The 27416-nt window shown below is 40.2% G+C and overlaps 1 protein-coding gene across 2 annotated transcripts in view; it reads right to left on the reverse strand.

The window, feature by feature from the left end:
- Positions 1–27416, reverse strand: part of LOC119795240 (protein kinase C epsilon type-like) — a 151946-nt gene that overhangs the window by 81962 nt on the left and 42568 nt on the right. For both annotated transcript variants that reach the window (XM_038303131.1, XM_038303132.1), the window contains exon 2: positions 4345–4408. In XM_038303131.1, the coding sequence (XP_038159059.1) occupies positions 4345–4408 (64 nt within the window). The remainder of the gene's footprint in view (positions 1–4344; positions 4409–27416) is intronic.

Here is a 27416-nt window from a genome sequence, read left to right on the forward strand (position 1 = left end):
CCGGACCTGTTCCAGATCAAGTTCATGATTTTGTGCATCAACATCTTTAATAAACTCTGTTAAACTTTTACCCAGCCTCCGTTGTGTTCTGCATGTGGGTTTGACATTAAAGCAATCATGACAGATATATATATATATATATATATATATATATATATATATATATATATATATATATATATATATCTATCTATATATATATATATATATAGATAGATATATATATATATATATATATATATATATATATATATATATATATATATATATATATATATATATATATATATATATATATATATATATATATATCTATCTATATATATATATATATATATATATATATAGATAGATATATATATAGATAGATAGATAGATAGATAGATAGATAGATAGATAGATAGATAGATAGATCGATCGATCGATCGATCGATCGATCGATCGATCGATCGATCCAGCGGCTGGATTGCGCCCCTTTCCAAGGAGATGGACTGGACTTTTAAACCAGGTAGATGACCAACTAAGATAATCATCTTCTGTCTGACGATCGTGGTCACTTACCTGTGTTTCTCCCACTAACAGAGTGTCTGAGATTGGGGGGTGCCCCGCCACCCACCTGCAGTCACCACGTGCCACAGATCCTAGCAGCTCCACTTTAGTTTTGTTTCTCTTCATTTAATAAACATTTTGAACTTGCCTACTGACTCTCTCTCCTTGAATACTGGGTCAATCAGTCCCTTTTCATGACAGTTTAGTCCATATAGGATTATATGAGTTACAGAATCTCCAAACCCCAAATGAAGGATATCAGCGTTATTTTTCTCTACTGAGTTTTAGATCTGGATTCTTTATTCATCATCTACCAGTGTGAATTTATGAAACAAATATGCTACTTTAGATTTTTCCAATCAGTGTGTTGTAAATTTTAATTTAGGCTTTAGATATCAAGACTTCAAAAATATATAATAGGCAGAGTTTCCTCTAGGATTTATTTTTCACTATGGCAATATATAGAGTATTGCCATACTATATTATACTATACTATACTATAATATACTATACTATGCTATGCTATGCTATACTATGCTATACTATACTATACTATACTATACTATACTATACTATACTATACTATACTATACTATACTATACTATACTATACTATACTATACTATACTATACTATACTATATACATTATATATATAAACTATTCTATTATTACCACTATGACTATATTTAAGGCTGCCTCTAACAATATTTAGCAAATCAATGCAAGATTTTTTTATAAAATTAAACATGGTGAAACTAAAACTTTTCCACTTGAAGAGTTCTGGTTAGAGAATATTGACAGAAGAAAATGTTTATTTTATCCTAAATGTAAATTTTCTTACAATCTCGGTTTAATTCCTGCTCTAAGTGTGACGCTCTGTCAGCTAAAGACACGTTTTAGAGTCTCTACACCCCTGTTAACGAACAGTTGGTGATTATTTCTATAATCGATTAATCACGATTTGTCCAATTAGTTGTTTCAGCCCTACAGTATATATAATGCATATTTAAATGGCTGCACAGTATTGGATTTGCAATATGTTGCATATGAGTAATCCACATGAATCCATTGCAGCAGGTTTAATGAAGCCCTAACTCTGAGAACAGCTGGGCCAAAAGTGCTTCAAGTGCTTTTAACCAAAGGTAAGAGTTTTTCAGCCTGGTGTGTTTGTATGTTTATATGAGTGTATTAAAGTTAATGGGCTGCATGCAGCTCATTGGACAAACTTCTCTGCCATCTGCTCCCTGCAACGCAAACACATTCAAGTAATGGCTGCGATTTCAGCAGATCATACTTGTGTCTGCAGCAAACATTATGGACGGAGCGGCACGCATTAAAAGGAGCAGAAAAAAGTCATGTAAACAAAAATCAGGCTAAAACAACAGCTGTCAACCTGAGCTGACCTCTTGCTGATTCTTCAACGATCTGTTAGAGAACTTTACTAATCAATTTATCAACACCCACCCTTCCTCTCTCTCTCTCCTTTCTACAAGCACACAGATGAAGATCATAATAAGTTCTCTTTGAGGCTGTGTTCTGATCACATTTGCATTAAAACTCTAAAATGATCCAGATTATTATATTTCAAAAGAAGACGTTTAGAACAAGGGCGTCAAATTCATTTGGCATCAATACATATTCAAAGGTTGCAGCCGTATGAATAAACATTTTTTATTTAAAAATTTCATTTCCAAGTCTGGAGAAACAGGGACAAAAAGACGGTGAAGCACACCTGGTGCTCGCCTACTACAGTTTGCACTGCAAAAGACTGAGCTGCAGATGAGTAAAGGATTTTTAAAATCAGTATCAGTAAGAGTATTTACCCTTAATTGGAACATGCAAATGTGACGGCCAACCAACTAGATGAATTTTTATCCCTTATAAATACAATAGTTTTGAATCTGAAATATGATAATGAAGTTTTATTTTTTTTTCTTCTTTTAAATGAAATTGTCTTTATTTCTTAATCAAATGATTTCCGGCCCTGCTCCAAACAGCTGTACATCCCGCCTTAAACTTTAATATGGCTGTGTGTTGGTTGAGGGTCGGCATTGAACAGTTTAAGTGGGGAAAAAATGGATTGTCATGTTTGTGAACAAACCTCCAGATTTGAGCTTGCATCATTCAAAAAAATCACCAGATAACCTGAAGAATTAAATGTCCTGCAACATTAGCTGTGTTTCCATTTAACATAGAAATGAAAATAAATATGCACGATAAAAACACAGTCATTTAGAATTTCAAGGGTTTTGACCTGGATGCTGTGGTTTACTAGCGGTGTTAATATTTATGTATTTTACAAAAATTAAAACATTTTTTTCTCAGATGTATGAAATAATCAGCTAGAGTGGAACCAACAGACAAGTAGAGGAAAACTGACTGTTCTTTGGCAAAGTGCAGGCGGACAGTTGGCAGAAACGAGAACATTTTGATGCTCACTGCTGTGGCTTGTTAGTAGATCAGCTTTGCACATGTTTTATGCATGCAAACAATTAGTAGATCATTTTTCTATGTTAAAATAACAAATAGTATTACTATGCAAAAAGATCTTAAAATTATGAGCAGAAAAGCAAAAAATGTATCTTTGAACTATACATCAAAGAGCATTGAAGTCTGAAAGTCTCAGAGCTTGTGGAGAATTAACAAGTGGTATGTTATATGAGACAGATGTTTGGTTTTAGACAATGTCAGACATAAGCTGCGTTTCCATTACAAATGATCTAAGTTTTGCAATTGCAGTATTTCCATGAAAAAAAAAACATATAAAATTAAAGTTGTACACCTTTACGTGTGTATACATGATGTGAAAACAACATGGAAGCGGCAGGTGTTAATGCAAGAGATATATCCATATATTAGCCACGGCTCTAGAGGGCGCCATCATCCTCCGACTGCTTCTACAAGACAGTAAGGTCCAGCTGCAGATCACCTGATTCATGTGATGCAAAAAAATAGTTTCAGCTGCAGTCTTGTGATATAAGATTTTCGATACGATTGAAAAACGACCCCATCCAAGTATAAAAACTTTTTAACTGAAAAAACCCCCCCCAATATATATATTTTTTAATTGAAGTGAAAATTCAGTTTCTTAATTATAATTTGTGTAATTTGTTGGTTAATAGGAATATCTGGTTGTTACTTACTGGACTTTTCAAAAATCTGTTTTATTTAAGAGAAACAATAATTTAAAACTCCCTAGAATGGAGTAAATAGGAAACCAGAAAATGTTCTGCTCTCTTGAAGAAGTTTTAAGATGTCACTGCTTGGGTAAAGGCAGGACTGTCTCAAACTAGACAAAACGGGCCCGATTCTGATAAAAAAAAAAAATATGTTTTACAAAATGTATTTCCTCCTTAATGACCATTGCAACCTATTCAGTTTGAGAAATTCAAGTTTAAAAAAAGCCCCACAAACCTTAACAGGGTCTTTTAGAAATATCGTTAAAAAAAATTTATGTCTAAAAACACTGAACTTCCTTGTAAAAAAAAAAAAAAAAGTCTATTGACCGATTTTGTGGTTTAATGAAAATATTTCATTGTTAGAGTTCCAACAGGACATGATGTATAAACCCACGCAACGCCTGGGTGAGTCAGTGGAATCTGAAAGTTGCTGCAGCATGTTGCACGTTTTCATTGTGCATGCTTCTGAAAGTGGCTGTGACTGTTTAGCTTTATATAAAAAAGGTAACAGCTACAAACAAAATCAAAGCTTAAATGTGAAAAACATTATCAGCAGTATTCTTCTCATTAGGCTCCATCAGGATGAATGTAATTCGATGTTAAGGCGCGCTTACCTTCACTGGAAGAGCCTGAAAGGTCAATAACAACAAAGACTTTCCCCTCTGGCTCCAGATCAATCTGCACACAAAGGAAGAAATAGAAAAATGATGTCAAAGTCGCATCATGTGTCAAACTAATGATTTATGTGGGTTTGCAAAACTAATTCAAAACAATTTCACTCAGAAACCACAACTAGCACTGAGACTGAGTTTGAGCTTACTCCAACAGAGAACATTGAATGGTAAGAAAAGCAGTGTCCTAAACAGAAGCTGAACCTTTGATTAACAGAGAGAAGTGGTTCAGCACAGGGAGCATCATGACGACCTAAATTAAGGAACACAGAGGAGAGATCCACCATTTAACTTCACACAAAGCCGTCCTCAGTAAAATCTTTTCTCAGGGTTTTTCTTGCACCGTTATCTTTTCCATCAAGAGTTGACACATAAAAGATGACCAGGTTCCCCTCATGAAGACACAGAGAACACATTCTCTTAACTGTAGTCCTTGACAGGAAAGAAGTTTTATCAGACTTTAGCCCTGACTCAGAGATAACGCCACAGACACGCAGCTCTGCACTTTGCAGTTTTTGCAAAAGCTTGTTTTCCTTTTTATAGCCCTTTTTTCTGGCTAAAGATTGCTTCTTCCTAAAGGAGATCGATAATCCTAAAGTTGTTCTACTCAAGTCATTCAGACACACTTTTGGCTATTTAATTGGCTATTTTATATATCTATGATTAAGACACCAGTTAACCTGGATAATATTAACAAAAAACTCTCTTCTCTAAATACCTAAAGGACTTCATGCCTCAGCTGTACGTCTGCAGTACTAATCAGATATTTAGATTTAAATCAAAATGCCATAATTCTACCTGTACAGGAGTTCAAGGTGGATGGGAAGGATCTCAGCTGTAGGTCAGAGGAGGTCAGGTCACCTGAGTGAAGTTGGCCCCCCCACCTTCTTCAAATCAGACAAAATTAGTGTCAAACATTTGTGCTGGTTTGTGCAGCAAACATTTTCGTTTGTGCCGCTATCGTTTTAAAGATACAAAGAAATATTTCTAGAGGTCATCAAAGGTCAACCAGCCCCCCCACCTTATTCAAATCAGATGAAATGGATGTCAATTAACTCAGCTCCGTTTGTGCTGGTTTGTGCAGCAAAAAGTTTCGTTTGTGCTGTTTTGGATTTGACGATTTGAAGAAAGTGGGGGGGCTGGTTGACCTTTGATGACCTCTAGAAACATCTCTTTATATCTTTAAAATGAAAGCGGCACAAACGAAAATGTTTGCTGCACAAACCAGCACAAACGTAGCACAAACGTTTGACACCAATTTTGTCTAATTTGAAGAAGGTTGGGGGGCTGGTTGACCTTTTGACCTTTACATTTTCATTAATATCTTCAAAGCCAAAGCACCACAAACGACAATTTTTGCTGCACAAACCAGCACAAACGGAGCTGAGTTAATTGACATCCATTTCATCTGATTTGAAGAAGGTGGGGGGGCTGGTTGACCTTTGATGACCTGTAGAAATATTTCTTTATATCTTTAGAACGATAGCGGCACAAACCAAAATGTCTGCTGCACAAACATAGCACAAACATTTGACACCAATTTTGTCTGATTTGAATAAGGTGGGGGGGCAACTTCACTCAGGTGAGCAGGTCAAGAAAGACATGATATTTACAAGAAAAACTAAAAGAATTACATCTCAAGCATAGCGCTATGACAAGGACAGAAACCCAACGAAGAAGCACATTTCTAATTAGAGGTTAGGGTCATCCCATTCACCATTCAGGTCAAAATGTAAGAAAGAAAACATGTTTCTGAAATAAAATCTAACCTGAACAGGAGTTCAGATACTCTTCCAGTTTATTTATTTTCCACTTTTTTATCCACACTGAGAAAAAATAATGCAACCATTTTTGGCATTTACTTCATCATAGTTTCATGTTAGCAGGGCAGGACATAAAGCAATTTGTTAAAGTAACTACATCTGATTAAGTAAAGGCCAAAAACTGTTGCATTATTTTTTTTAAATATCTGAGAGGAAACCTTCTCCTGGATACGAAATAACACATAGCAATAGCAATAGAAGTAGGCTATGACTTGGTGAGGGGTCTATAGGTCCACTCGGCGCTCCTACGGTAATTACACCTTGGAGGACAGTCAGTAAGACATCTAACTGTTATTTAAAAACAGATCAAACACAGTCTGCCAAACTCCAAGCCTCTGCGTTGCTTCTTCTCTAACATAGTGTCTATTGTGCAGTATGGAAATGTATAGCTAGTATTTTTCCCATCAAGTCTTTCAGATGATGCAATCAACCACCTGACACCTCATATTGAAAGAGTAGTTTTCTTTCCAGAAGCAACACGTGCAGTAAAACCACTGTGGGAAGCAAGACCCCTATGCTGACATGTCAGGACCTAAAGCCTAATACAGTCACTAACAACACATGAGGCAACACATAGAAGAAAGTTTTAAAAAAGTCTGAGTTTTTTTTGTTTCACTGCAGTGATCTAGTGGTTCACACATATCCTGTCAACGCACATTTAGAGGAATCAAAATAGAGGGTTAGGAATAAAAGGCAAAGACACACCAGGAGACATAAGCAGAAGTCTCCATGTTTGTGAGACAATCTACAGGCCAAGTCTCTCCAGCAGAAGTTTGCACCGCCCACGGCATGTACTAACGCGCTCACAAGTGAGCAGCATCAAGAGAAGACGTGGTGCGCCGAATGTGAACCAGCGTGGGTTCTGTGATGCAAACGGTGAGAGAGGAACTTAGAGGATGGATGAGGGGGAGGACGGAGAAAGTTTGTTTCCACATCAAAGTGTGTGTTTGAGTGGGGGGGTTAGTTTTTATTGCTTAAACTCTTTCATTCACTCCAGAACAGCGAGCCAAGCTGTCTGCTTTGCAGCTGCAAACACAAAGCAGGATGGTGCGCTGCAAAAGGTTTTTAGGTTTAATAAGATAATGATTCTCATCCATCTGCATTTTCTGGTAGGAACGGAAGGAAGGAAGTTGTTGTGGCAGATGGACAGATGAGCGAGGCAGAATATTACCACAGTCTGACAAGAGAGGTGGAGCTGGGCTCTGTTGTCACGGCTGAGGGATTTAAAAGCAAGAAGCATTATCTTTTTCTAATAAATCTGCAGATATGGCAACACCGACACACAGCGACTCCTTTCCTCTCCAGTCCCCTCTGGCTCACTGAGCAGGCGCAGACTCACAGGTGCAGGGGTCTCTACGTAATCAAAATAAAAAATAAGGAAGGAAAGGAGCTCTGGGTGCGTGTCCACTGCTTCTGCTGGGAGAAGGTAACTTTGACGTACAAGACTCAAGTTCAGTCGCTGTCCCTGTCCTTCAGATCTGTTGGAGGTCATAGTGTACAGGAAGGATATGCAGATGTTGTGCAATTTTACTTTTAAAAAGATAATCTAACGTTTAATAAGAGAGAAAAAAATCTATGGGCTTTTGGACACTTTTATTTTTATTTTTTTAAACATACTTTAATAATCCAAGAGGGAAATGAATTCTCTGCATTTAATCCATCCCCTTGGGGAGCAGTGGGCTGCCATTGTACGGCCCCCGGGGAGCAGTGTGGGGGTAAGGGTCTTGCTCAGGGACCCAGAGTGGCAGTCTGTGGGAGTGGGGGATCGAACTCTAACCACTAGGCCGCCACTCCCCTCAAATATTAAATATCTTTAATCTTTAACTTCTCTCAGAGTGCAAAGGAAGGCCTGAGAGACAAGGAGGGTTTGAATTTCTTCACTGTATTTCAAACAAAGGCAATGTTTACACACGCCTTGCTGCTCAAATTGGATTTTTTTGTGAGTTCCCATTTTTTTGCATTGCCATTCACATTTCCAAATATATGGGACTTGCATGCGATCCCCTGTTTGAATTGCATTTATACAACCTAAGTGTCCCACATGTGCAGTAGAAGACGCAATGACGTCACAGGCCAGCCTGCTCTGTTAACGGAAGTAAACATGGATGGTAGTGCTGGAGAATTTCTTGCAATCTTTCCCAACCTTAAAAACTCAATCTTTCCAAGATGGTTAAACATAAATACTGCTCTCTGCATCATCGTCTGCCGTGGTTGTTGTTTTTCCACTTCTGCATAGCAAGAAGCAGAATAGTGACCTTTGTCGGGTAATAATGACTGCGACCTGGCCGTTCAGACACAGGTTGCATTTGAAAAAATCAGATTCGTATCGGACTCAGGCCCACAGAGCCAAGTGGCCTGGGTCGCATTGGAAAAAATTGGATCTGTGTTGTTCAGACTGTCATGAAAAGATCAGATCCAGGTCGCGTATGGGCCAAAAAAATCGGATTTTGGTCACTTCAGGCTGCGTTGTCAATGTAGCCTTAAAGAATGCATCTGCAGATAAAAATTTTAATTAAATTAAACATCAACATGATAAGAATTTAGCCTTAAGTAGAGCTGCAATTATTGCCCTGTGATGGTGCGGAGACCTGTCCAGGGTGGACCCTGCCTCCCTGACCAGGGTGGACCCTGCCTCTCTGACTAGGTTGGACCCTGCCTCTCTGACCAGGGTGGACCCTGCCTCTCTGTCCAGGGTGGACCCTGCCTCCCTGACCAGGTTGGACCCTGCCTCTCTGACCAGGTTGGACCCTGCCTCTCTGTCCAGGGTGGACCCTGCCTCCCTGACCAGGTTGGACCCTGCCTCTCTGTCCAGGGTGGACCCTGCCTCTCTGACCAGGTTGGACCCTGCCTCTCTGCCCAGGGTGGACCCTGCCTCCCTGACCAGGTTGGACCCTGCCTCTCTGTCCAGGGTGGACCCCGCCTCTCTGTCCAGGGTGGACCCTGCCTCCCTGACCAGGGTGGACCCTGCCTCTATGTCCAGGGTGGACCCCGCCTCTCTGTCCAGGGTGGACCCTGCCTCCCTGACCAGGTTTGACCCTGCCTCTCTGACCAGGGTAGACCCTGCCTCTCTGACCAGGGTGGACCCCGCCTCTCTGTCCAGGGTGGACCCTGCCTCCCTGACCAGGTTTGACCCTGCCTCTCTGACCAGGGTAGACCCTGCCTCTCTGACCAGGGTGGACCCTGCCTCTATGTCCAGGGTGAAGCCTGCCTCCCTGACCAGGGTGGACCCTGCCTCTATGTCCAGGGTGGACCCCGCCTCTCTGATCAGGTTGGACCCTGCCTCTATGTCCAGGGTGAAGCCTGCCTCTCTGTCCAGGGTGGACCCTGCCTCCCTGACCAGGGTGGACCCTGCCTCTCTGACCAGGGTGGACCCTGCCTCTCTGTCCAGGGTGGACCCTGCCTCCCTGACGAGGGTGGACCCTGCCTCTCTGTCCAGGGTGGACCCTGCCTCTCTGACCAGGGTGGACCCTGCCTCTCTGACCAGGGTGGACCCTGCCTCTCTGTCCAGGGTGGACCCTGCCTCCCTGACCAGGGTGGACCCTGCCTCTCTGACCAGGGTGGACCCTGCCTCTCTGTCCAGGGTGGACCCTGCCTCTCTGACCAGGGTGGACCCTGCCTCTCTGACCAGGGTGGACCCTGCCTCCCTGACCAGGTTGGACCCTGCCTCTCTGACCAGGGTGGACCCTGCCTCTCTGACCAGGGTGGACCCTGCCTCCCTGACCAGGTTGGACCCTGCCTCTCTGACCAGGGTGGACCCTGCCTCTCTGACCAGGTTGGACCCTGCCTCTCTGACCAGGGTGGACCCTGCCTCTCTGACCAGGGTGGACCCTGCCTCCCTGACCAGGGTGGACCCCGTCTCCCTGACCAGGGTGGACCCCGCCTCTCTGACCAGGGTGGACCCTGCCTCTCTGACCAGGGTGGACCCTGCCTCCCTGACCAGGGTGGACCCCGCCTCTCTGACCAGGTTGGACCCTGCCTCTCTGACCAGGGTGGACCCTGCCTCTCTGTCCAGGGTGGACCCTGCCTCTCTGTCCAGGGTGGACCCCGCCTCTCTGTCCAGGGTAGACCCCGCCTCTCTGACCAGGTTGGACCCTGCCTCTCTGTCCAGGGTGGACCCTGCCTGCATGGATGGATAGAGCGGCAACTAATGATTATTTTTCTCATCAGTTAATCTGTTAATTATTTTTCTTTTAATCGCATATTAAACAATTTGCTGTAATGCTGCTGTAACACCACTATTTCCACATTGTGGGGCAGTAAAGAGATTTTCTATTCCAAAGCACTAATCACTTTGAGTTTACTGTCTTCAGTCAGCAGTGAGAGCTGCTGCTACAGTAGCTTCTCCAAAGGATTGACAGGCAAAGCTCCTGCTCTCCTGTATTCCTTATTTAAAATGAATCAGACATGCATTTACTTTATTGCCATTACTTACTGCCTTCATTTTGTCTGTCCTTTCTTGAATCACATTAACTTTTTCAATAGTTTTAAACTAAATTTCTGTTTAAGTAAATTACACCTAAAACGACAAAAAGACCCAATGCTGAAAGTGAAATAATCATGGTTGATCTAAGATTACATAAAGGATGTGTGCAGTTATGCAAACAGATTTCTATTTCTTAAATATTGATATTCAATTATGGTTCTTTTTTCTTTTTAAACAACAAAACAGCATCACCAAAGAAAGACATTGAAATTGGACACGAGTGGCAGGCGAACCTCGAGAAATGAAATTTGTATTTAGTATATTGGCAGATATCAATTTGAATAATGTCCTGAACATCCTGTCAATAGAACAGATAAGGGGTGAATACGTTTTATGAAAGATGGCCGCTCTCATAACTCTTAACAAACCTGATGATCTGAAGAGGGCTCTGCACATCGGTTCACCAATAAACCACATGGTCTTCATCATGTGTGAAGGACAGCCTGAATGTATTCCTGCAGGCTGAACATGCAGATTCTAATTAAATGTATATTTATCTGAAAACCTCATCAAATTGAGCCCCACTATGAACACAAATACATAGAAGTGAGCTTTGTATTTCTACCCATGTTAGGACTTTGTATTAACTAAGCTTCATTTCATTAACTGCTTTTATGCTCATACATACACTAAATATAACTAGAAGATGTTGCTATTTGTAAAAAATGTCATTTAACATTCCTCCAACTATTCAGTCTTAACTTAAAAGTTGAATCAGTTTTGAGGATCAGTAATGTACTAGAAAAAGCCTAAAGAGGCCAAATGAAGGAGTAAACAGACACGCATATGAGCACACAGAAGCAGAAAATGTTGTTCATGGAAGAGGCCGGTGAAGGGAAAACCTTTTCAATTGAGTTAAAGCTTTCAATCCAATTTTCCTATCCTGTTGTGTGTGTGTTTGTCTGTATGTGTGTTGTTCATTACTGTGCAGCTCAGAGATTATCTCTGACCTGTTTATCGCTCTCAGCGCGTATGTCGGCTGTTTTCTCATACTTGAACTGAGGTTAAATACAGAAAACTAACTGTCCATTTATTTAGATATAATAATACAAAATAAACAAAAGTAGGCAAGCTTACATAAAACTGGACTGTAAGGTAGTTATATCATATATTAATAATAGGACATCAATGATTCAGGTATATCTAATTAAGAAACAGCAAAAACACTGTTAAAATGTTTTTGGTAAAACTAGTAAATAAATACAATTTTGTCCATTTTAATTGAAAAAAAAACGTGTTCTTTTAGCAGAACATGCAAAAGAAAACCCTGGTAATTTTATAGTAGCAGTTATTTTACAATAGTTGTGCCGACTGATTCCAGTGGAAATCCACCTCTTGTTAATTTTTCCAACCATGCCATGCCTGTTTGAATATAGCACTCAATGATGAATACTACTATCATAACATAAAAAAAGAGTTTGAAAGTAAATATACCACTTTATTCTGTCAGAAGGCTTAAGTTCAGCTGATGCTCTTGTTGCAGATGAAACATGTAAAGGTATAGGGAAATGTGTCTAGAAAATACAGTGCTTTGCATTTAATGCCTCACAAACAGGAATTAAAATGGTTTGCCAGTTTGAGCCATTTCATTGACAGAACATGTCAAGAACATTAGGGATGTTTCATGTTGGTTACTGTAAAGCAAAGAAAGAAAACACAGAAATAGGACAGAATAACAGGAAACCACAGTGATTAGATCCGTTAGACTGACTGAGAGTCAGTACTTGGCTGAACCACCTTTTGCAGCAATCGGAGCTGCAGTTAGCTTTGGAGAAAGTCTCTATGAGCTTACCACAACTTCCAATTGGGATTTCGGAGCCGTTCCTTAAAGGCAGAACTGTTCCAGCTCCATCATGTTGGGTGGATTTCAATCATGGATCTTCATTGATCTTCAAGTCTTCTAACCAAAGATTCTCGTTTGGATTAAAGTCAGGACTTTGACAAGGCCTTTCCAACATACCTAGATGTTCCACTTTAAACCACTGAAAGCCTCCAGTTCATTGTGAACCTCTGAATAACTCAGGATTTACTCCAGATTATCCCTGTCTGATTTTCTGTCTTCAGCATCATCCATGGTTCTCTTGTTTAGGACCAGTTTTCATGTCATCTTAGGGTGAGAGGTGCTGGGCCTATGTATGATATAGCATTTTCCTTTGTGGCAGTTCAGTTTTGGCCTCCTTTGTTTAGAGTACCTTCCTCCATAGTTTATGAGAGTTTTCTAAATGTTTTCTTTTTGGCATATTAAAAACATGCCTTTCTTTTTGTAGAGTCCCTTTGATAGACCCATCTGGCTGCAAAGCTAACCGGTCAGTAGCAGCAGTGGAAATCTCAAGAGAGACTGACCATAGGCTCTGGGACTGCCTGCTGCCTACATTTGTCTGTGGTGACTTAAAGGTATTGTGGAGGATTTTCTCAAATTTTCTAAAAGACACGCCCTCTTCAATTTAAAAGAAAGGCATGTGTGAGAGCATGTACGAGCCCATTTCTCCTCATGCACACTGTGTTTAAACGTTGCTGCTCTCATAGCTCATACAAGCTTACTGTGTCAGAATGTCCACCCTAACCCCTAAATCCCTTCACTTCCCCTGTGGGTCCACAATGATGTGCCTGCAGCATCTTTGTTATCAGTTGGCACTGTCAGGTAGCGACAGCCTATGGCAACTGTGGGCTGCTGTGACACAAATCCCATAATGCTTTGAATTGGAGATCTCTTCGCGCAAAGAATTCTGGGATATATCAGTTGCTTTTTGTGTCTCTGCTTCTGTCTCCTTGAACCCCAGTGGGCCTCAGCAGATGGCCGCTCACACTGAGCCTGGTTCTGCTGGAGGTCTCTTCCTGTTCAAAGGGAGTTTTTCCTCTCCACTGTCGCTACAAGCATGCTTAGTGTGAGGGATTGCTGAAGATTCAATGAGTTGATGCAATCAACTGGTTTTCCTTAGATAGAAAACTTTGAATCAATTTGACTGGATGATCTGGTGAACTGGAAAGTTACCTGAGATGACATAATGTGAATTGGCGCTATAGGAACAAACTGAATTGAACTGAATATATCTGCCTTTTCTGAGGCCTTTCTTTTCTTCTCATACACTTCGTAGACAGTTTTTCCTCTTACGACCCTTCAAAGAACCACGGTGAGAAAGGTGAACTTCAATGACGGTCTGAAACCGCAGCTCACCACAGACATACACCGGAAAGAAAAAAGATAGCTAACGGGACGAGCATGTAGGACGGCCTTATGTAAACATATTACTAGAATGATTGACAGTTTGGAGGACCAATGATTTAGATGATCCACCAGGAAATATAAGATCCTCCTCTATACCTTTAAAGTGATTAGAAACCAGGAGATATGTGGACATTTTGAGAGCGCCAAAATATAAAATGTAATAATTTGTAGAAATTTGTTTGAGATTGTAACTTACTTTAGGTATTAATTCTAAACAATTTTGCTATAGTATAAAAATATTTGGATGGAATGGAGTAATAATCTGACAAAGATCTTTTCCTCATAGAAACAAGAAATATCCATTCTAAAACTGGCTCTTCATGCTAACCTAATTTAGTAGAGCGTAACCATTTATACACGTGTATAAATTAACATTTTATTTTTATTTTTCACGATTTCTGTTGGCTTGTGGGGACGCTTGATACAAATATATACTTACATGGACATGATCTTTGATAAGTAAGACTTTGACTAAAAACAGTTGTTTGTGCTGTAGATATATGAGATTTACCGGGTGAATATAATAATAAAGAAAATAAGTGTATGCATTATTTTATATTGTTTATTTGAAATGAATCAGACGGTTAATCGAGGCTGATTGAAAAAAAGGAAATATCAAACTTTTAAAGCTTAGAGATTTACTGGTCAGCACTAGAGATAAAGGAAGATTCTTCATTCTTACTACTGCCACCTGCTGGACTGGAGGTGTAATAGTGCAGTTTCTCTGAGGTCAATCGTGACAAATGTGCATGCAAGGTTTCAACCATTTATCGTCTACAATTTTTTATTCTCATTTCTCATTTGATGTTTCCAACATTGACAGCATTTTAAACATTTAAATTACAGTTTGAAAAGTGGTTAAAGGAGAAGAGGGTAAGAGTCCTAAACCCTTTAGCAGGACAAAATATAAAACCTGCACAGTGGTTTACTGACATGTAACATTAACGGCTCACTGAAACACATCAGCAGCTGCCTGGGTGTTGGAACAAATCAAAGAGTTGGACAAAAAAGAAATCCCAGAAAGATTGACAGAGAAGACAAAGCCAAAGAGAGGGAACAGGGAGGACATTGTGTTTTATCTGTTCTCGATGACAGAAAGCACACGGCGGCCGCCGAGTGACACTCTGCAGGCCCTTGAGGCTAACACACATTCAAATCCTATACTTGTGAGGACGCTGACCCAGATGATTTAACACATGCCTAACAGAAACCCATACAAGGTAAGCTGTGCAAGTCCTCATGCTAATACGGAGTACAACGCTGTCAGAAAACCATTTTCTCCCCTTTTCACATTTCCTCTGATTGTTATTTCTGTTTTCAGACTTTTTTGCACCTGTTTAAAATTAATCTGGCAGCGTTTAGAAACTATTTTACTTTATGAAAAAATTGAGCAGTAGCTCTGTTGGTGATACTTTCTCTTCTATATTGGTCTGTTAGTGCTGCAAGCAAAGATCATATTTCAAAAAAGGAAATAAAAAAATCATCTGAAACTAAAACTTTGAAAAGCTTCTCAAACCAAAAAAAAGTTTTGAGAGTAATTTTGCTGTTTTTGTAATTCATAAATCTCAATCTAAATAAGATAAATTAGAATAAAAATAAAAGAAAACAATTTATCAAATTTGAAAAAAAGGTCATTAAACAAAAAAAAGTATGAAAAAAGTTTCTGAAATAAAAATGGAAATAAACGTTTTCGAAAACAAAACAGAATTCCTATAATGGAACTAATAACACTCCATAGCTGCGTGATTGTATTAAGGAATGCACGTCACCGTGACTATGCCTGGTGAAAAGCTCTGGTGCCCCCTAAGGGAATCACTTCCCACAGTTGTGGAAGAAGGAGAAAATGTAGCCTATTCATGATTGAATTAGTGTAAAAAATGCTTTTCAACTTGACTATCTTATCAGGAATGAACCAAACCGAATCGCTTCCAGCTAACGCTGAGAACAACGCAACAACCTGACGCTTTTAAATGACATAATCTACAGAAAGTTTTAAACTCGATGACTTTCCATTGTTATGTTGCAGCACAGCTTTCATGCTTTCATTAAAAGAACAACAATGCATCTAAACCCAGAAGTAAACTAGAGCTCTTGACTTGCATAACCAAAGCATAAATGATACATTTTCAAGGATTATCTGCAAAAGAGCAGCAGCTTACAACCATTGCAGAGGTAATAAAGTTGGATAATCAGATAAAAAAAAAATACACATAGTGAATAACCCCTATAAAGTATTTTAAAGTGCTTTTGCTCTGAAGGGCTTAAGCTGAGGTACTGACACTAAGACAAACACACAGTCCAGTACAGTTTCAGTTCTGCATCTAATGCACCACATTCACTTCATTCAAGCCCTTTTACACCCCATCAGCCCGCCGGACTGGAGGCGTAACAGGCAGCCCAGGCCACAGGCGGCTACGCTCTAGCCCTTCTATTCATTCTAGCTAATCTGAATCGTTCAATTCCATTTAGAGAGCGAGATCATCTGTGGTAGCAGCACTAGACATCTTCCAGGCATGTGAGGAAAACTAGCAGCAGTTCAGCGGACAGGATCAATGAACGGTAGCCGGATGACGTCATACACACTCCACTTTGTTTTTAAAAGATATAAATATAAAAAATATAACCTTGGATGTCTGGGGGACAGTGATTGGCCTACATGTTATGAATGCTGGCGTACCACAAATAATAAATTATGAACAGTTTAGTTTGTGCCTTCAAGACGTTGCCCATAGGAAGATGTTACTTGGATATAACGTAATGGAATATCTTCAGAACGGCTCCAAATGACACAAAAGTAATATGGGTGAGTAGAACATGATGTAATAATGTAAACTCAAGGGACCAATGTAAAAAGAACAGCATTTTCCTTTAAATACCTCTTTAGAGCATTCCTTATTTAATCCCTCATCAACATAATTCCTCTTTATTAAACATCTACTGAAAAACGCTTTGTCTCGACTGCACCCATCCCCTTGGGGAGCAGTGAGCTGCCATTGTGCGGCGCCCGGGAAGCAGTGTGGGGTTAAGGGTCTTGCTCAGGGACCCAGAGTGGCAGTCTGTGAAAGTGGGACTTGAACTCAGAAGCTCAGGATTCCAAGCTCTATGCCCTGACCACTAGGCCACCACTGCCCGCTACAATTGTAATAGAAAATTTGAATAGATTTAATAGAAAAGGTCAGGTTTTTTAACTTCAGTGATCACCTGATCAACATCTCAGCTTTATTAAGTAGCACGAGGTGAGAGCGGAGTAGTGAACGCCTTCACTTCGCAGGATTCCATACTGGACGCCTTACCGCCCTCCCCTGCTCCTTTTACACAGGGATTCTATGTAAATTCACCACCTCGCCTTGGACACTGCGTGATGAGTGCACCTAAACTCTGGCTACTTTGAAGAATGCAGCCCCTGAAAAGAGACAAGGTTTCCTTTTAAACCCAAAAGTTTTAAAGGAAAAGTCTGGTCATATTCAGAATCTAAACTTCAGAAATGACTTTAAATATGAAATGATTCCATCCTGTTCAATAATTGATCAGTGTTTTTAATTAAGAGTAATTTTCATGTGAATGTGCTTTACTGGAGGCATCCATGTTTGTCAAAGAACACTACTGCCACCTACTGGTTAGTGACGTCACGGTGCGGTATCGGCTGTTGATCAAGTCCCAGTGCTGTATCTGGTGTTTGTCACAACGCGCTATTATCCAAGTCATCTTGAAAACATTCTTCTTCCAAATGTTGGCTACATATTACGGGTTTTTTCTCTGGCCAGAAGTTCGATGGCAAATCCTCCCTCTTCAAGTTGGCGATCCAACGACCAACCCGTCCATGGAGGATCAGGAATCAGAAAGGTGGAATAACTCTTTTTTTTCCACTTTAACCGATGTATTCCAGCATCCAGCTGCCATGCACGTTGGCATTGTCAGTTTCACTATAGCTCTGGTGAATTTCAATGGTGAAGCGGGGAGAATGGCGCTAGGCTTACCGCACCGTGACGTCACTGCTGGAAGATGGCAGGGGGGAGGGGTTACTATATTTGGGCAAAAATGGCCGCTCCAAGATGCCGTGATTGCTATAATAAGTACTATTTTTAATTTTTTTTACTGATTAACACTAAATTCATTAAAATGACTGTGAAGGGATGAGTTTTAGGTATAAATAATGATCCATTGATTATTCCTGGCTGACCTGACTTCTCCTCTAAAAATCTTTAAGTAAACCATGATGCTTAAGTTTCACACAGTGTTTTTACAGCGTTAACCCAAAGAATATTGATGTCAGTCAAATGTCTCTCTGCAGCAGCAGCAGCATTGATTGCTTCACAAATTATTAATAGTTGTGCTGCTTCTTTCCTACCTTCCCTCTTTGCTAATGATGATACTGACCATGATACGGTCTGCTCTGTTCGCTAAGGAGTGTGAAATGATCCACAATAGATTTAATATTGACTTTTAATGTCACAGTTATAATATCACAGACAAACCTGTTTAGTTTTACTAAATCTAATAAAAATCTTAAGGGGCTCAGATGAAGGCAGAAAAAAAGATTTTTGTCTGGATGCAGCCATTAGAGCAGCTGCTTTGCTTAGCTCAGCACCTGGACAAGCACCAAAGAGGAAGCAGCAGACACTCCTGTGCTTCTCAAAGAGCGGCTTGTGTTTAGGCCAACTTGTTCAACTAGTCATGGATCAGTTTAGGAAGCACAGAGATATCGATTTCCACTTTTACCTTTTTAACTAAGCTTGATTTAACTGAAATCTGATAAAGGTCACATTTAATTAGCAGTATAAAAGACCACATCATCAAAAGGATCCGATTTAAGCAAAACTTGAAATGACTGTGGTAACGTAGCCTAATAGTGGTGGTTTCATCCTTGGCAGCAGCTTTTCATCCACAGGGAAAAAAGATTTTACAAAATGAAACTAGAATCATCTGCTGGAGGTCAGTCAGTATTCCTGTACTTCCTCTGCTGCTAATTAGCTAAATCCTCCCACGCTGTTCTTCACACTGTGGATGGAGAAGCTGTGGACACAATGCTAGAGACCACAGATTTAACTGTGCTGCTTCTATATATGTTTATCTACAGTAGCATGTTTATCCAAGTTTCAGATTAATAAGGGGCAAATATCTTTATACTGAGATAATGATGTGCTGATATAAGGAAAGTTACCCAAATTGATCAAACAAAGGATTAAAAGTAAATCTGTTGCTGTTAATTGTAATCAAAATTAAGAGCAGAAATAAGCAGCAAAGTGAGGGTGGGGAGGGTTTCTCTGTGTCTATTAAACAATCCTAAAATGACTTCAAGGTCAGATGTTTGGATTTTGACATTCTAAGGGCATAAAACTCGAACCATGACTAACAGTCTCTGCTATCATCTGCTAGTTGGTGAAAAGGGTTCGTATGCGCATCTGTGCAAAAAGTGGCAGTTGAGGTTTGAGGCAGATGGAGATCATGGCCTCGGATAAACGAAGAAAGGAGAAGGAGAGAAGAGCGCCTCAACCTCTAACTGACTCCTGGCAGGGTGGGTGATGCGTTTATGGGAGCAGTAGGGGAGGAGGTGCTGAAGAGAGAGAGGTCTGCAGGAGGGGTTGGAATGGACAAACTTTTGATTTAGCTGTAAACAGATCAGGAAGCGAAGCAGGACTCCATTGGTAGATCATCTTCTCCTGAATACTATTCTTATGATCTATCTCCCTCTCTGCATGAACGGAGGAGCTGTGAAGAAGCCGCCCACACATCCATCTGCTTCCGCTTCTGTGCGCCGTCACATACACTCCCTAATCAGCCAACACATGCATTTCATTTAACAACAGGCAGAGGATGGGCACAATGTCAGACACTACGGATACTTTCCACAGCAGTGTTAATTTCGTCAGTTTTATTTCATTTAGTCTTAGTCACAATGACAACAATCAATTTTAGTCTTAGTCATATTTAGTCATTGCCTTCCCAATTTAGTTTTAGTCTTAGTCTAAATGACGAAAATCAATTTTAGTCTTAGTCAAATTTTAGTCATTTTTATAATTTTAGTCAACGCTTTAAATAATAAAACTTCACCACACACTGCTTTTCCTCTATTTTATTTATCTAACACTGTGCAGAATAGAACTTCACACACTGATTCTCTTTTTAACTTATATCCCACTGCACACATTGAACCTTTTGTCGGCTTGTTTCATCATATCCACAAAGTCTTCATCCTCAATGGTCGTTGCAGGCAGGTCAGAACGCCCAATCCACTTTGCCACTGGGTTCTCCAGGGCTTTCTGCTCTTTGGTGTTCGGTTTGTAGTTGGGGGGCTCCCAACATCTCTGCAACAGATTTCCCTTCCTTCCCCAACCTCTGATCTGGCTGTGGTGTCACTGTTTCAGGTATCTAGTTGGGAGGAAGAAATATAAACACTTAATATCGAGTGTATCAGTAGAACATCTTTCTTCTATGACAGAGAGACAGATACAGGCACAGGAAGGCACACACACACACACACACACACACCCGTTCCTACTACCACAGGTCCACCCGTTCCTTACCTTCTTCCATATGTCAGCTGTTGGCTCCTCAGAAGTCACTTCAGATTCGCTGTGTTCTTCCCTGCCTTGTTGAAGCCTCAGACTCTTTGGTGAATCCTTACTCCGGTGTTTTCTTTGAGTTGTAAATGAAATGGCTCCATACATCCATGCGTTGTTTAACAAACCACACACCTGTACCTGCAATGACTGCGAGGTTGAGCTATGAGTATTATCCCTCTGCTGCTACTGACTGAGCGGCGTGAGGCGCTGTGGGACAGGTGCCATGTAGGGACAAACAGGGCAACAACACATAATCTTCTATGAAGCTCAAGAAACACTTACCGTATTTTCACGACTATAAGGCGCACTTAAACGTCTTTTTTTTCCCTCAAAATGTGCGGTGCGCCCTATGGTGCGGTGCGCCTTATGTGTGTTGTAACTGCGACTTTTGAGACCACCTCATTGAGGAGATGATGAAAGAGTGGCTGAATGTAAGGAGACCAGGTGTTTTTTTTCCACCCCTCACCATCGCTGTTAATATGTAACTCCATGCGTGCCCATCTCACAGCTGATGTGAAAAACATGGGGAAACAAATTAACGCTGCTCGACATCGGTGTGAACCAGACCCAGCAGGTGCAGCAGAAGCAGCGAGTTTACATGCAAAGTCAATGGTTGACGCGCATATAGGTGCAGCAAAAGGTCCCGCAGCGCGTTTTGGTGCAGCACGTCGGGAGCGTTTAAGCATCTGACGCACCGCCAACACGCTGCTGCTGCTCGAGATGGAAAAATTGAAGTTTTGCTGCTGGACGCGCCGCATCAACCAATCAGAGAAGCTGATCTGGGAGCTGCCAGCGAGACAGACAGCGCTCTGATGACATATGATATTAACGCAAATGGAAAAGGCTGGATGGATGCGTGGCTGAGGCAGGTGTATGTGAGAAGACTAGGTGGTTTTTTCCACGCATCATCATCGCTGCGTGCCCATCTCACAGCCGATGTGAAAAAAAGGTGAATCAAATGAACGCTGTGCTCGCCGTTATCCCGGGGGTCTGACAAAGGAGCTTCAACCGCTCGACATCGGTGTGAAGCAGCCGTTCACAGTAAGGCTGCGAGCGGCGTGGGAGCGATGGATGACAGACTGAGACCACAGTTTCAGGATAAGAAGGCAGCGCCGGGCAGATTACGCCACAGTTTGCGGATGGATTGTAGATGCTTGGACTAAAGTGTCTGCTGGCTCTGTTGTTCAAGCTTTCGCAAAAGCCGGCATTATTTCTGAGGAGCTGCGCTGCACGGAAAGTGACTGACAGCGAAGAAGGGGAAACTGGCATGTCTGATTTAGTGCAGCTGTTTAATTCAGAGGAATGCTGAGGATAACAGAGGATGATGACTTTGATGGGTTTGATTAATACTTTGTAATAAATACATGAATAAAGCACAATCGTACTCAAGTTTGCTTCCGCTCTATTTTTCTACCTGAAAACTTAATTCAACAGCAGCCTGTGGGCCGGGTCTACTCCTCTTCAGCGCGGTGGCTGGCAGGTGTTTTTTCATCTAAATAATCTAAATCTTGCAGCTATATTTGCTGTGATCAGTGGGAATAAAGTAGTTTTAATATGTTTTTAAGTGAGAAAGTCCACCTGAAAACTTAATAATTGCAGTCAGTTCATCCAGATTATCTATTTCTGTCGGAGGCGCTCAGACCCCCACATACCAGCGGTGCGCCGACAGGAGAAATCCTTTCGTTCACCGCGGCTGCTTGCAGGTGTTTTTCATCTAAATAATCTAAATCTTGCAGCTATATTTGCTGTGATCAGTGGGAATAAAGTAGTTTTAATATGTTTTTAAGTGAGAAAGTCCACCTGAAAACTTCATAATTGCAGTCAGTTCATCCAGATTATCTATTTCTGTCGGAGGCGCTCAGACCCCCACATACCAGCGGTGCGCTGACAGCAGAAATCTCTTCATCAGCAGCCTGTAGGCTGGGCAGCCTGGGGTTCACCGCGGCTGCTGGCAGGTGTTTTTCATCTAAATAATTTTAGCTGCAGGCACCAGGATACCGGTAATAAAAGCGAACATATTCCGTCAGCAGGTTTCAGGATTTTAAGTTAATTTAGGAGTGATCACAGCGCTGTGTCATCTGCGATGTCTCTGTCTCACGGCCAGCTGCCAGGTTTGATAAATACTTTGTAATAAATACATGAATAAAGCACAGTCATACTCAGTTTTGCCCCCGCTGTATTTTTAAATACGCAGTAGAGGTATTTAAAGGTAGTAGAGGACTTGTACCTGTATATAAAAAACGCGCCCTATAGTCCGGTGCGCCTTATGTGTGTGTTAAATACAGAAATGGGACACATAACTGAGAGTGCGCCTTTTAGTCCGGTGCGCCTTATGGTCGTGAAAATACGGTATATTAACAATTACATAACAAACAATTACATTTCTTAATGTCCATTCATCAATGGATCGTAAATTTTGTCTGGTCTTAGTCTTGTTGATGAAAATCATCTTTTATTTTCGTCATATTTTTATTTTCTGGAAACAATTTTTGTGCATCATCGTCTCGTCATCTTCACGGAAAAAGTGGGCGTCATAGTCATGGTTGACGAAATTAACACTGTTCCACACTTTGATATAGTCTGTAAACCCAGTCACTGTAAATGCTAATTCCACCTCCTCTGACCTGGAAATATATTCCTGTTAAACCTGAGATGGCCAACAACTAAAGGCATATAAACAAAACGTAGAATCAGAATGTTAGACGCTCATTATTGAATAGATTCTAGAAACTCCAGAAAGGATTACATGAAGCCATAATTTTCTGTAGGATCTCATCACCCCACTCCTCTTTACAAAATGCTTCAATTACCTAAAGTTTACATTATGTTTAGTTCTTCAAAAGAAAAAGGAAACCAAAAAAGAAACTTAGCTAGACCACTGCAGATTTCAGATGTACTGCTGTGTCAAGGTCAGTGTTTTGCCACTGTTGGGTCTTTGTGGTGATGTCCATTCCTTGGTGCATTACATGCATCACGCCAAATGTCTTTGCCTTTAACTAGATGTCTTGCTTATTTTTGTTTTTTTTACAGATGCAACATGCTGAGACATTTTTGTTTGATGCTCAATCAATGACTGCAGGCTGGCGGACACCCCCGTGGCCACAAAACAACGCCCAAACGATCCCCCCTCCCCCGCTGTGTTTGACAGCTACTATGAGGTCTATAGCACAAGCATTGCAATATGCATCATGACAAAAAACATTGTTCAAACAAATCTTGTCTCCCTTTTCTATTGCAACAAGTCACCAAGGTCATATTGGGGGTTTATTTCTCAACCCAGTAACCACAAGACAGTCATGGCTTCGACTCCTCTAAGCATTGCACTGCCTGTTCTTAGGTTGAACCATTTCAACTGTTTTCCACTTAAATTTCCACATGAATAATCTCTCTCGTTAAAGGCTTATTTTGGCAATGGCCTTTCAACCCTTTGCAGATTTATGACCAGCAGAGTTCCTTCTTGAAGGTAAATTCTGATCTATTATCTTGTTGATGGTGTCTGAGGACACACATGTGAGGAAGTGCTGCCAGATATCAATAACAGCAGCATGAATGCACTGTTAACATGTATTTTTCCCACACTATTCTAAAACAGAACAAATGAACTTTGCAAACACATTTACAATCATGGAAGCATACTGCTCTGATCTCCATGACTAACTTCAGAAATCCTTGAAACATCAAGTCAACCATTATCTGCTCTACAAGGTTGGAAGTTGTGAAAAACACACTGTTAAGAAAAGAAACATCTTGAAAACAAGTTTTCTGAATTTCAGGACTTTTTTTTTTTTACAGCTTTAATCGTTAATCTCTTTAAAAACTCTAATCTGATCATTTATAATGCATAATGCATGCATTTATAATTCATGATACATTCATGTTATTCTCGTTTGCCTTTTGCCACTTAAGAAGGGCTAAAAAGCAATTTCTAAAATCTGTTCAGGTTCTGCAACAGACTATCACTATCACTTTATGTTGAAGATTGTGTAAGAATGTCTTTTTCATGTGTCATTAGAGTTCACCAGAAGCAGCTCCATTAAGGATGCACAATCAATTTTATGTAGTTCTGTTTGTATATATAAAAACGTGATCATCTCCTTAAATTATCAAATAAATGGTCTATTTAATCTAGCTGCATGGCAGGGCAGCATAAACTCCTGTGCTGTGTTTGTAAAGCGGGGACGTAATGATGGAGAATTGGAGGGTATTGTTCAAAACATTAGAAAGAGGACAGAAAAAGACGTGCTGGCATAAAGCACAGTAGATTGGGAGGGCTTTCTCCTTCACAATGTTTAGCATTCCTTTGAGAACAATTAAAACCAGCCAGTTGTTTTTGATTGCGTTGAAACTAGGCAGCTAATAGTGTGAAAGCATTGTAGAGTGACATACCCTGTCTTTTAAAGATAGTTCCTCATCTCTGTAAATTCAAATAAAATGACTTTTCCTATCAGTCAGAGTTAGAATAATACAATAGAATACAGAAATTTTCAAAAATTGCACCTCAAATTTGTATAAATTTGGGTATAAAGCTAATTAGCAACATCAGGCATCTAAGTAATAAAGCACATTTTCAAACTCAGGATGTATTATTTTTTTCGCCGTCATATCTCTCCGTTGTCGGACAAACTTGCCCCCACCTCCTCTTTGCCTCGGCCATATCTAGACCCACAGCGTATAGCGCAGATCACGCTCAAAATTTAGCATAAATCAAAAATGTCTGCGTCAAGCTCACTGCACACACTGCTGCGGGGATTATAACCAGCTCTTTACACCACAATGAACATTTTGAAGAGTTTCAGTCTGGCTTTAGAGCTCATCATAGCACTGAAACAGCTCTGGTGAAAGTCACTAATGATATTCTCATGGCCTCAGATAATGGACTTGTATCTCTGCTCGTCCTGTTGGATCTCAGTGCTGCATTTGATCCAGTTGATCATAACATTCTTTTAGAAAGACTTGAATATTTTGTTGGAATTAAAGGAACAGCACTAGACTGGTTTAAATCTTATCTATCTGATCAAATTCAGTATTGTTAGAAATTAACCTTTGGAAAAGTTCATTATAACACACTGTTTAAACTAGCATTGTATTTCAAAATTAAATTCAAAAAGATGGTGTAAAACCTAACTTTGCTGTGTTTCCCCATGAGATGCAATAATGTTTGCTGCAAATACATCAGTGTTGGCTATTTAGATTATAATTTTGTGCCCCAGTATCCAATTCTTCTAATCTTCAAAGGTTACAAATTTAGCTAAACATTAAAACAATTCTGTATAATCAAATGAACTTTTATTCAGTGTTTCCATTTTCATTGAATACTTATTTGTAAGCTGTTTATTTTTGTAATTTAAAACTTTCAATTACTCATCAGAGTTTATTCTGCCTTGTAAATGCCCATAGATTTGATTATTTTTAAAATATATATTATTTATTATTAATTCTACACTATTTTAATTAATTGATGCTCCTTAATTGCCTACTGAGGCTAAAAACCCAAAATCATAAATAGCTTTCAGAATGTTGGTCAGATGCTGTTGATTCGTATTTATGAGTTGGAAAAGACATTAAATACATTAGTAAGCCTGCTTTTGTTGTTTAGTGCACAGCAAAACTCTTAGTTCCATGATTAAAGTTTTTAGTCAAATTCTGTCTGCCGTTGTTTCTTTAACCCTTATCTGGATCATTTAGTTCACATTCCCAACAACTAAGTGATAGATTTTTAATGCCACGAAATTTAAAGCATAGGACTTGAGTTGAGAGTTGTTAGTTTTAACTTGTGCCTTAGAGAGTCTGACTTGTGACTTGAAAATAGTGACCTGGTTCCATCTCTACCACACAGACATGCACACTAAGCTGACGTCCTGGAGAAGAATCACTTCCTTCTTTCCTGATTTCAGATCTTTCAAAAAGTTTCCAAACCAAGAAAAATTTTGCCCATCTTAAAGTTTCTGGCAAAAATGAGACATGGCACTGGTATGTAATGGAGGTATGTAAGGGGAGCGGCAGACCAGTGGTTAGGGCATAGAGCATGGAATCCAGAGGTTCAGAGTTCAACTCCCACAGATGGCCACTCTGGACCCTTAACCCATACTTGAGAGATTTGACTAAAGTAGCAAACAGCAGTGGTTTCAAAATTATACACCTTTGTTAGTTAAGTAGAACTATAGATGCTGCAGTTTAAAAACACTCTGGTAAAAGTTGAAGTATCAACGTGACCTCTTTACTCAAGTAAAAGTGAAAAAGTATGTGCTCTTAAAAACACTTAAAGTATAAAGTAACCTTTAAAAAAAACAGCCAGATGCCACTATATGAAATAAAAGCTCAATTTGTTCAACTATTAAAAAAAAAAAAATTGTGATAGGGCCAAGGATGAGGGAGGTCTTGTTGGTCTCCATCTCCCGATACGCTCTCGCCTGTGTTCGACCTTTCAGACATTTCAGCATCTTTTTCTGAATCCCACATTGTAGCATGGCATAGACAATTCACGTTAGCAGTTTGAACAACACCTGCTTGCTTCTGATGATTTCCTTTAGCTAACCAATGAGTGTTTGCGTTGAATCCGTGACCTCTGCATTAAACCGAAGCCAAGAGTAATGAGTAACATTTGTTTAAAAATGTAAGGAATAAAAAGTACAGATGCTTGTGTAAAAAATGTAATGAGTAGAAGTCAGAGGTAGGAAGAAAAATAAGTAATGGAGTAAAGTATAGACACCAAAAGATTGTACTTAAGTACAGTAACAGAGTATTTGTACGTTGTTAGTTGACACCTCTGGCAAACTGTAATGAACAGCAGACAAGCATTGATTCTATCAAAGAGCTTCCCTAAGCTTTCCTGTTGCTTAACCACAAACAATTGGCTAAGAAGCGTTGCTACCATAAACTGATTCTACTCTGATAGGGTGAGTTCACTGAATGGCAAAATA

The sequence above is a fragment of the Cyprinodon tularosa genome, unplaced genomic scaffold (assembly GCF_016077235.1).
Source record: "Cyprinodon tularosa strain WSP-4 unplaced genomic scaffold, ASM1607723v1 ctg505, whole genome shotgun sequence".
Lineage (NCBI taxonomy): Eukaryota > Metazoa > Chordata > Actinopteri > Cyprinodontiformes > Cyprinodontidae > Cyprinodon > Cyprinodon tularosa.